A 12,208-nucleotide genomic window follows, 5' to 3' on the forward strand; every position below is an offset into this window, starting at 1 on the left:
AATGCCATCTGTGAGCCGAACTGCAGGGCACCCAGCTGGTGTCTGAGACCTGCTAGACAATGTGAGAGCCCCCTCCCGCTACATGCACATTGGAAGTGGGTGCTCAGAACCTCTTGAACTACTCTGTTGACTAAAAAATAATATTGACTAGGTGTTTTAGCACCAAAAAAGATTTATTCATGAAAGAGAGTTGCAACCCTGTGTATGCAGACATAGCAAGCCGCATGCACACTTCAAGTGACGTAGGCTTTGCTAATGCTTGGCCATGTGCCTAGATGGAGAGGTATTCACAGAAGGGGAAGGAAGGAAGAAAAGGGAAGGGAGTTAGAGCCATAGAGCTCTGTCATGAACAGAGTTCTTCCCATAGGGGGCTCGCGTGCAGTGTTCTCACTACTAGAGAGTGAGAACTTCTGTGAGCCTAGCACCTTCCATAGGCCCTTGCAGGCTAATGCTGTTCGCTTCAAGTTCGTTAGTCTTGACCAACTCTCAGGATGGATTCCACTGTAATGCTGGACATTTCTTAATATGACTGACTATGTAAAAAGGAATTATCATATATTCAACTGCTGGGCTTCTATTTTACAAAGACATTAGTAAAGTTTCTCTGGTTAAAAGATAATATGTTAAATTGTACTTATAAAATACTTAGGCATCTTTAAACAGTTGAGTAAAAACTGAAGAGTTTTTAAAATAAGAAGAATTTATTTAAAGGGAGGCTGTATTTGCCTGTAGAATGAGTGGAACATTAGAAAACATCTATCAAATTTCAGTGAGCGGGCAACTTACCTGCATTGAGGATGAACCGGTCACATTGCTTATTCTTCACCTCGTTGCTTATCTTACATTTAGATCTAACTATGAAATTGCTAACGACACCAGTTATACAGTAGGTACGCAACACAAAGCTGTTAAACGGATTAAGAGTGGATAAAAGGACAACAGAATGAATGAGGAGGGACTCACGTTCGCTAACTGGCTGGGAATGTGACTGGCACAGTGCTACGGGTTTTGAGTACATCTTCTCGTGTTTTTCCTTGAAACAGTTCTTCAAGTGACATAGGCTTTGATAATGCTTGGACATTGTAAGTGCTCAATAGATCACTTTAACCACTAAAATGCATCACTGCGACTATTGAAATGTGTAAACTGTAACTTACGGAAGGATTTTAATCCGTAAGAACATCACAGCAGCACCTGGAATACTCATCGGCAAAAGGCGTCACACTGACTTTTCATATGTCCAAATTCTCTTTGTCTGGGTCAGAGCGGAGTAGCCCAGGAAATACTTTATGAATATAAATCATTGGCATTTGAGAGTAAGTTATTGCTCTGTTATTCTAAAAACAGGAAACATGAGCAACATTATTTCAGTGTCAGAATTTTTTTACTATAATTGGTTAAATAGAAAAACTGTATAAAGGGTCGCGGCATTAGGAAGGTTGAGGACCACTGCAAGGCAATGGCAGCAGTACAGTGCCCAGGAAGAGGAGAACATCGACCACCCAGGTGACTGACTGCTTGTTTCAATGTGTCAATGATCTCAATAAATGTTAGGTGGCAAAACTTTTCCTCAAGAGAGAGTTAACTAGCTTAATTATTCTTTGTTCAGGTGGGTCCCGAGTTAGATCTTGCACAACTGATAGGGTGTTTAAGACACTTTCTGGCCCTGGCCAGTTTGGCTCAGCGGTTAGAGCGTCGGCCTGCGGTCTGGAGAGACCCGGGTTCGGTTCCCGCTAAGGGCACGTACTTCGGTTGCAGTTTGTCCCCGGCCCTGGTTGGTCGTGCGGGTGGCAGCCACTCGATGTGTCCCTTCACGTCGATGTTTCTGTCTGTCTCTCCCTTCCTCTCCCTCCCTCCCACTCTATCTATACAAAAAATGGAAAAATATCCTCGGGTGAGGATTAAAAAAAAAAAGACACTTTCTGTCTGTGAAGTTAACTCTTTACCATCATAATCTCTTATCCTTGCTAATGAGTTGGACCACGTAGGCTCTATTTGTGAGAGCAAGCACCAAAAGGAAAAATGTTAGCTGGCAGAAAACTTACAGATTTACTGCCAATGTCGTCAATCTTGTAACAGTTCCATTAAATAAGGTGTATTGAGCTCTTACTGTTCAGATGGCATCTTCATGCAGGGTAAGTTGCATCCTGGTCTTTGACATTTGAATTGCAATTTTATGGGAGATATAAGAATCTTACTCATTAACATTGACCTTTATAAGAAATGCCTCTCTATCTTATACAATGTTTCCTCCCTTCAAGTCAACTTTGTTGTATATTACTATTGGGACACCAGCTTTCTTCAGATAACTGTCTGCATAGTATATCTTTCCTTCAACATTTTGCTTTCAGCATCTGTCTTTATATTTAATGAGTCCTTAGAAGCAAGCAAAAACACAGGTTTTGTCATTGTTTGCTTCATTATTTAGTTACAGATGTTTCTCCTTTTTCCTCCTTAGACACCCTCCTCCCGATCCCCCCCCCCACACTCCCCCCCTCAGCATTGTTGTCTATGTCCATTGGTTATGCATACATGCATGTAAGTTCTTCGGTTTATCTCATCCATTACCCCCAGGCCCCCCTCCTCTGAGGTCTGTCAGTCTGAACCATATTCCTTTCTGTCCCTGGGTCTATTTTGTTCATCAGCTTGTTTTGTTCATTATATTCCACAAATAAGTGAGATCATGTGGTATTTGTCTTTCTCTAATTGGCTTATTTCACTTAGCATTATACTCTCCAGGTCCCTCCCTATCATCTCAAAGGATAAAAGATCTCTCTTTCATACAGCTGCACAGTATTCCATTGTGTATATGTACCACAGCTTTTTTATCCACTCATCTATTGATGGACACTTGGGCTGTTTTCAGATCTTAGCAATTGTAAATAGTGCTGCTTATGAACATAGGGGTACATATATTCTTTCTGATTGGTGTTTCAGGCTTCTTAGGGTATATTCCTAGAAGTGGGATCACTGGGTCAAATGGCAGTTCAATTTTTAACATTTTGAGGTAACACCATACTTTTTTCCATAGTGGCTGCACCAGTCTGCATTCCCACCAGCAGTGTGCTAGAGTCCCCTTTTCTCCACACCCTCGCCACCACTGGTTGTTTGATGATTTGTTGATGGCAGCTGTTCTGGCAGGTGTGAGGTGATACCTCATAGTGTCATTGTTTGCTTTAAACTAAAGCAGTGGTTCTCAACCTTCCTAATGCCACGACCCTTTAATACAGTTCCTCAGGTTGTGGAGACCCCCAACCATACAATTATTTTCACTGCTACTTCAATTCATACTGTTATGAATCGCCATCGGAAATATGTGTTTTCTGATGGTCTTAGGCGACCTCTGTGAATGGGTTTTTCAACCCCCAAAGAGGTTGTGACCCACAGGTTGAGAACCGCTGAACTATAGTATTGTTACTTGACATTTGAAGTAATTATACTGATACGTTTGGCTTTGTATCTACCACCTTACTTCTTCATGGGAAAAGCCACTGTCACTGCATTGTTGTTACTTTAAATTGAGTGTTTATTGTTCTTAACTTTTCCACTCTTTTCCTCTGATGCTTTATGTGCAATTCTCTTTGCATTTATCTTGCTCAGAGTTTGGATAGTTTTTCTTGTCTGTTGACATCCATTGTTTTGAAAAATTCATCATCCTCCCTCCCAATGTGGCCTCCTCACTATGTTTTATCTCCACCACCACCACCACCCCCATATCAAATCACAGGTATGTTAGACCTGTTCAATGTCCCATATTCTCTTCCATTTGTTTTTCTGTTTTGTAGGAGATATATATAGTATCCTCTCTTCCAATTCATTAATCTACATTGGCACATGTTCATTCTTTGCTTAAACCCATTTTTCTCAACTTCAGTTATTGTAATTTTCAACTCTAGAATTTCCATTTCATTTTTTAGATTCCAATGCTCTGGCAGAATTTTTCAGCTTTCCTATATTTTCTTCTTTCTCTGTTTTTCTTGATAACATTAATCATAGTTGCCATTGGGTCCTTGTTGGGTAATTTTAATATCGTGTTCACTTGTAGCTATGCCTCATTTTACATTTTTCCTCTTAGCTTTCTGTTCACAGGGTCCTACTCTTTAAATGCTATTTGTTTAATACCTTACGGTAGAAAAAAATTTGTTGAAACTCTATATAATACTATCTTTCTCTAGAGAGGATGCATGTTTTAATCTTTTGCAGAGCAGAGGCTGATGACATTGGTCCAGTCAGAGACTGAGCTGAATTGAGGTTGTGGGGCAGGTTATATTTATGTATTTGTTTTGTTTTCATTGAGAGGTAAGTGACATATAACATTATATTACTTTCAAGTATATAGCAATGATCCTATTATTTGTATATATTGTTAAATCATTGCCATGTAAGTCTGGTAAAATTTGTCTCTATACATAGTTACAAAATTTTTTTCTTGCAATGACTTTGAAGGATTACTCTTAGCAATTTTCAAATATGCAACACAGTATTAGCTATAGTCATCACACTGTACATTACATCCCTATAATTTATTTACTTTATAACTGAAAGTTTGTACCTTTAGACACCCTTCACCTATTTTGTGCCCCACCCCAACCCTTGCCTCTAGGAACCATCAATCTATTCTCTGTATCTATGAATTCGATGTTTGTAGATTCCCCATATAAGTGATATCATATGGTACTTGTCACTTAGCATAATGTCCTCAAGGTCCATCCATGTTGTTGCCAAAGGCAAGATTTTATTATTTTTTTATGTCTGAATAGCATTCCATTGTATGTATGTATATCATCCATCGATGGACACAGACTGTTTCCACACACTGCTACTGTAAATAATGCTGCAATTAACACAGGAGTGTTTTAGCTTGTGTTTTCACAGTCTCGAACAAATACCCAGAAGTGAAACTGCTGGACCATATGGTAGTACCAATGTCTGGTTAGAGTGCCATCAATCTGTTTCTGTCAAGTATGCATACATTCATCATTTAAGAACAGAACAATATTCATATTGATGTACTTGAAAAAAATGACAGAGCTAGTTTTAAGTGTATATTAAATTCAAGTTTTTAAAAAGGAAAGAATTTACTTCATAATAACCTTCAACTCTAAAAATAACAGAGGCAGTCAATTCAAGTGGACTTGTAAAACAATTTTAATTTTTACTCAAAATATATATCGTTAGCCCTTATCTTACACTTGGAAAAATGGAGAGAATTGTACAGAAAAAGAAGGAAACAGATTTTTAAACTCAGGTTTTAAAAATATTCAGATAAGACAGGTAAAAATTCCAGATACTTTTCCCATTGCCCAACATGGTCAAACATTAATTTTCATACCCTTCCTTACTTTATAACATAAATATTATCACTTATTAAGAATAAGAGTTTATTTTAGATTTTTTCCTAAATACAGGCTCCCCAGTAGTGCCACTGACTTTATAAACTGACCTGCAGCTTCTTCTTCTTTAAAAAATTCTAAACTATTTCAAGAATAAATATCACATATCCAGGGCAAATGATTTTATCCCCGCCAAATGTAAGTGATCCGTATTTTACAACGAAGAAATCGCAGTATTTAACAGCATGTTACGATACTATGATCGGACTAACCAGAGTATGGACCTTCGTATACAAATTCTGATAAGAAAGACACCTGAAAAATAGAGGGAATGAAAAGAAATGCTAGGGACAACGCTTGACTACATAAGTTTTAATTGAAACTTTCCAGAGCTGATAAAATTCTTAAGAAATTGCTGAAAAGTGCTGCCCCTAACATGAACCGTAAGTAGTACTGTCTGTCCTGGGAAAGTCACCAACCCAGCAGCCAGGCGTAAGTGGGAGTCAGACAGCTCTGTTCAGTCGCTCCGACCGCAGCAGGCCGCATGTACTTCAGTGCATCCTGACATTGCAGAGAAACACATCACAACCTTACTTAACACAGCAAGGCATGAACATACACAGTGAAACAATAACAAAAATAACAATAACAACAAAACCCTGTGATGGTGAACTTCGTTCGTACCAAAACCATAGCAAGGAACTACTGAAAAAGAAGGTCTGTCACACAGCACGGGGCACACGGCACCCAGGCCCGGGCACCGCTCCGCGCGGCGTCGGCTCCACGCGGGGTGTGCTCCGCAGCAGCCCCCAGACCTGACTGTAGTGAATGTGGACTGTGGCTGTTCACTCACGCCATAAATAAGGGTGGCCAGTGCCATTATAGATCTTTGTTGACTGCATATTACTCTTGAGGAATACTTAGCCTCTAGACAGTTTCTTAACAAGCAGTTTCTCAAAGATGAACGAGAATAAACCTTCACTGGCCTCGTTGGCTGCTAGGACGTTGGCCACTTACGTCTTCTGAAAACCCCAAAGCTGTCTGATAGGCAGTCACTAAAATAAATCCTCCCACTTTCAACCTACTGCCCTTTCTTTTCCCTACGGCACACCCAATGTAAACCCAAAAACATGTGGGAACTTAATATACAAGGTTTATCAAAGTGCAAAATGTGTTACACATAGTTTCATAGGCTTCATTTAAACAGCATTTTATACAATACAGTACAGTTTGATATTTCTGCTCATAAATTACATGACTTAACAACCACTTAAAAAGTCGGCCACTCAAAGTAGCCCAAAGCCTTTTTACACATGGTTAATATAGTTGAACTGTACAAGCTTTGTCCACACCAAAATAAAGTTAATCTTACACTTATCACATATATACATATGTATTTTTAAATGCTCTTCAAATGCTTACATATAGCTAGACAAATCGCACAAACCATGAATTATCTTACAGTTTGGTTTCTGATTTGCACATAAACATTGTCCAGCATATTTTAAAACTGCGGTTCACTTGACTTCTTTCTGCAAGGTTTGGTCACCCTGCAGCTCTTCTGGAAGGGTCCTTGACCGCTGCAGAACCACGCTAAGTTCTTCAATGACCTTTGACGGCAGCTTATTGCCAGGGACCAGAGTGGCTTTGCCATTCCTGTCCTCAGTCTTCCCCAAGGCCTTTAAGCCTTTGAGGCCCTTCTGCTGCCCATGCAAGGCCTCAGCCTCGCTGTCCTCCATGCAGTTTAAGCTCCGGTGTTTCTTGGTTCGATGGCGCACTCGCTCGTCCCTGTGCTCCAGGCAGTGAGCTACCAGGGTGGCTCTCTCCTTCAAGGTGCTGTCCCCAGCCTCCTGGTCGCGCTGTCCACTGAGCTGCAGCTTCTCCAGTTCCGCTCTCACACTCTAAAGTAAAACAAAGCATCGCACGGGAAAGCAAGACTTGGCACAACTTATTAAAACATGTATTGCATATAGAAGTCGATGCTTCTGAGATTAGAGCTTATGTCCATGATTTAGGTTCTAATTTTACTTTGACTCAAGGGGCTTGTTTACATTTATACACTGATCTGAGAGCTACAAAATCAACTAAAATGGAGACCACGGAAATTCATTTTAACATGCATTTAATGGAGAACTTCAAAGACATCTCTCACGTCAGTTATTCAAATTGACTGTCATTTCAAACTCGCCTCTTCTGCCTCACTCCTGCTTGCGTGTGCCCCGGTCCGTGCAGCACCTGTGGTTCCTACAGGGTAGTACTCACAGCACCCCGAGAAAGGAAGTCTCTGCAGCCACGTGAGCAGGGGGATCTGTGCCACACAGCCCCTCTCCGGGACTCACACTGCACAGCAGCACGTTAAAGACACTGAGAAGCATTATGAGGAGACCTCTGTTTAACTCTTTTTGTACTTTTATACCGCCCCCCAAAATATTTAGTAAAATCTTTTCTCCCACGTAATATTAGAATTCTAGATATATTTTTAAAAACACTAAAATCCCCCCCCCCCATGTGTGTACTCCCACTCCTGTACCAGGGGACTAGAGCACCGTCCAGTCAGCGAACTCGGAGGACCCACAGGCACTGGAAGTCCACTGCTGCTACACCTGCAGGGGTTCCGAGGTGCACCTCCATTGCAGTTCCAGGTTGCCGCATAGTGGTGAGCTATTTCTATACCTTATGAAGTGGTCACCCCGGTAAGTGTAGCAATCCACACGTCATTATCAGTGTTTCTGAGCACCTGCCCCAGGTGGTGCTTTACATCCCGGTGGCTGTTTCTGTTCATGGGTAAATTATATTTCTACTCCCTTCACCCTTTTCGCCCATCTTCCCAACCCCCTCCCGTCTGGCAATCATCAGTTCGTTCTCTGTATCTATGAGTTTGTTTCTGTTTTATTTTTTCATTTATTTTGTTGTTGTTTTAGAGTCCACATGGTATTTGTCTTTCTCTGACTTATTTCCCTTAGCATACCCTACAAGTCCATCCATGTTGTAGCAAATGATAAGATTTCATTATGTATGGCTGAATAATATTCCATTTATATGTGTACTACAACTTCTTTATCCTTTGGTCTGTTGATGGACACTGGTTGCTTCAATATCTTGGCTGTTGTAAATAACGCTGCAACAAACACAAGGATGTATATATCTTTCGAATTAGTGTTTTGAGTTTCTTCAGATAAATGCCCAGAAGTGGAATCACTGGCTCATAAGGTAGTTCTAGTTTCAATTTTTTTGAGAAACTTCCATACTGTTTTCCACAGTGACTGCACCAATTTACAATCCCACCAACAGTGCAGGAGGGCTCCCTGTTCTCCACAGCCTCGCCAATACTTGTTTGTTGATTTATTGATGACTGTCATTCTGGCAGGTGTGAGGTGATATTTCATGGTTTTAATTTGCATTTCTCCAATGATTAATGATGTTTAGCATCTTTTCATATGTCTATTGGCAATCTGTATGTTCTCTTTGTGAGACATCTATTCAGGTCCTCTGTCCATTTTTTAAATCAGATTGTCTTTTTGGTGTTAAATTGTATGAGTTCCTTATATATTTTGGACAATAACTCCTTATTGGATGTATCATTGGCAAATATCTTCAGCTATTCAATAGGTTGTTTTTTCATTTTGTTGGTTTCCTTTGCTGTGCAAAAACTTTTTAGTTTGATGTAGGTCCCATTTGTTTACTTTTTCTTTCTTTACCCTTGCCCGAGGATATATATCAAAAAAATATTCCTAAGAGCAATGTCAGAGTTTACTGCCTATGTTTTCTTTTAGGAGATTTATGGTTCATAAGAAAAATGTTCAATTCTTACTAATTTTGTTTTAATGCTTCTTAAACTTTCAACTTTTTTTCCCAACATTGAAATATTTAAAAACATTATTTGCCTATATGTTGAATCACCAAATCACCACATTTAAATTTAGAAGAAAAAAAAAAAACCTGATTAGTTTAACTACTCATTAATTTTCCATTAATTAATATTTTATGGAATTGTTTTAAGAGCCTCTTATAATTTCTTCAGAGTTTTAGATTCATCAGCTTCCTGGTCTTAAGTATGCTAAAAAAAACTTTCCTGAATTTGGTATTAGGTAACAATTATATATTAAATTTTCATCCCAATTTGTAACTGGGTGCTAGTTCATTTATTTTGATGCTAATACTATATCCTTTGCATTACCCTGTAACTGATCCTAAGGCCGTGTCAGGACAAACTGGGGTCACAGTTGGGCATGTCTACTCCCTATGTTTGCTTCATTTGTTTAAACCATGTCTCCTAACCTGGGTTCCTGGGAAAAATGACTCTTAGAATTGTAAGATTCTTGATTGGCTAAGGAGCCCATAGTTTTGCAGGGCAGTCTGTTAGCCAGAAAACCTAGAAGTGCAGAATGGCAGGAGAAACAAGCTCATGACTTCTTGGAGGCTTATTCTTGGGTTTGAGTACATCAGTGTAGAAGGACCAAGTACGCCACTGAGGTAATAGACCATTATTTCCAAAGCGTTTCTCTTTCAGAGAAGAGGAACGTTATGATGAGATAAATGCTCAAAGAAAGATAAGCATGGACAAATATTTTTAAAAATCTGACCACTAAATTAAAACGGTGTTAGTCTTTCCAAAAATATTTCTGTTTGGAAAGCAAGAAATTCAAAGAGCTTAATTCCAAACCTAGCCTTTAAGAAGAAATAATATCTTTCAATTTGAGAAATAGCATCTTTCTGCTTTGAGAGACTCCATGAAGGCACTGAAACATGCATTCGTCCCAACGTAGGTCATTAGCTTTGAATGTAAACAGCCAGCATCCTTTCCTGAACAGACCCAACCTCGAGTCAGGACTGATGTACTTGTTCTGTGCCCCTCGAGGTGAGAAGGAAAACAAATTGCAGCTGTCGTGAAAAGTGCCAAATCTTCTTTATTGATGCCCAGAGGTCATCTCGCAGTTCCTTAAATTAACTGGGACACCCCATTTGTTCCCAAACCACTGGAACTTGATTAGTTACTAGAAAGTCTAGTTACCATGGCTCCAGACATGGGCTGGTTCTCAGACTGTTAGAGGTAAACCAGGAAGACTACTTGGAGACTGTTTTTACCACCAGAAGTTCTGTACACGTGTAACATTGCTTGGTTACTTTAAGGATAAAAAACAGGTAGCATTGGGCATATTTAACAGTCAATGACATTATTAAAACTAATCATTTAAAAGAAGTTAAAAAAAACACAAAACTTCAAAAAGGTGCCATAGGGTTTTTCATGATGTTTTCTTATGCTTTGATGATTTTTCTTATGCTTTTATAATTTTTCTTATGCTTTTCAAAGTGAGCATTCTTGATTTTTTTGAAGCCAATAAATGAATTAATGCACTCAATCACAGTAAGACATAAGAAAACAAACACTATAATTAATATAAAAGAGAGAAAGTCCTAATCTACCTGAATGTTTCTCCGGGCTTGGGTTGCATTTCCCTCATGCTGGATGGGAATCAGAGGCAAACCTCCGATTTTGGGATTTTTGGTTATAGAGCGTTTTCGTTCCTTTCCAGCTGGTGGCTGTATATCATTTTCATGCTGCGGAAACAAGATTTCCTGCCGTTGGTGTGTGGTTTCATTACGTGGCGTACACCATGTCAGGAGTCACTTGGCTCCCTTCCCATGCACACAGATCGATGGTCTGCCTCCCAGGAGAACGCCGATCAGGGCGCTGCCTCTGGCCGCAGCATCGCTCGAGGACAGCAAGCTCCTAGTGAACTGAGCTTGGCGGTCTCAGTTCAATTTCTAAGTTTCAAATACACCAGTTCTCTACTACTTATCAAGCCAAAAAAGGGAAAATATTTTAAAAACTGGCAAATCTCTTTGTGGGAGAAAAAGAATACACTTGTCTACATTTCTATCCCTGTGGTAAAGTAACTACACAGTCACTTTTGCTCTCTCCACCCAAGACGACTTTAGTGTAAACATAATAATCTGATCTTATATAGTCTAAGTCAATCTTAGGCACGTCTATGAGAAAAATTAACCTTATTTTATGACCTTTATAAATGTTACTTTTTCATCTAATTGAATTCTAAAGAAATGTTACCTTGTACACAGACATTTATACTGAAAATCATTGTACAACAGAGAGTGTCGTACATTTGTTCTCAAATTATTGACTATATATTCTGGCCACTGAGCCATTATAGATATGACTGAGAGAAAGTTAATTTTGCAACTGGGAAAAATATCCACAGGTAAAAATATAAGCTCTTGAGTGATAAATCCTTGAGATATGCAGATAAAAGAAAAATCTTTAAAGATTTTTCTACTCCTCAGGATAGATTCACTTGTCAGATGTTGGGAATTGATTTTCAGACAACAATCTATGAAAGAAATACAGAACAGCAACTATAAAATGAGCAGCTTACAGATGCTGTGATAAAATGAAAAACATTTGGTGAACTATACAGCTAAATGCCTTCTCGTATTTTCCTCTACTCCTTAGACTCAACAGATTCTTGTTCTTGTGTTGCAATTAGTATTTTAATGTAGTGTTTTACAGCACAAAATTCATTTCAACAAATGCTGACTGTGTGCCCACTGTATAATAGCTACTTTATACCGAGGGGCTAGACTTTGTGTTTATCAATATACATATATTATCTAATCCGCAGTGATCTACAGTGCAGACCCCATTTATTACTAGACTTAGTGTATGTGTATGGGGTCTATTCAACAAATCAACCACAGTAGACTGTGCAATATTTCAATCAGAGGGAAAGTGACAAACTTCATAATATTTTTATATCATGGTCCCAAATTTAATAATTTTGATATTATATAACTGGGATGTTCTCAACATGTGAGGCTGGGAGAAAACTGGTTAGCAAGGAAATAGGCAATCCTAT

The 12,208-nt window shown here is 39.1% G+C and overlaps 1 protein-coding gene across 6 annotated transcripts in view; it reads right to left on the reverse strand.

Moving 5' to 3' along the window:
- Positions 1–5,184: 5,184 nt before the first annotated feature.
- The window catches only part of ARAP2 (ArfGAP with RhoGAP domain, ankyrin repeat and PH domain 2), a 183,021-nt gene continuing 175,997 nt past the window's right edge, over positions 5,185–12,208 (reverse strand). For 5 of the 6 annotated variants that reach the window (XM_036245273.1, XM_036245290.1, XM_036245298.1 and 2 more), the window contains 2 exons: positions 10,758–10,892; positions 5,185–7,234 (listed from right to left, as the gene is read on the reverse strand). In XM_036245273.1, coding sequence (XP_036101166.1) covers positions 6,851–7,234; positions 10,758–10,892 — 519 coding nt within the window. In that variant the 3' untranslated portion in view covers positions 5,185–6,850. The remainder of the gene's footprint in view (positions 7,235–10,757; positions 10,893–12,208) is intronic. The other variant, XM_036245306.1, reaches the window with a different exon arrangement.

Source organism: Molossus molossus, unplaced genomic scaffold (assembly GCF_014108415.1).
Source record: "Molossus molossus isolate mMolMol1 unplaced genomic scaffold, mMolMol1.p scaffold_m16_p_1, whole genome shotgun sequence".
Classification (NCBI taxonomy): domain Eukaryota; kingdom Metazoa; phylum Chordata; class Mammalia; order Chiroptera; family Molossidae; genus Molossus; species Molossus molossus.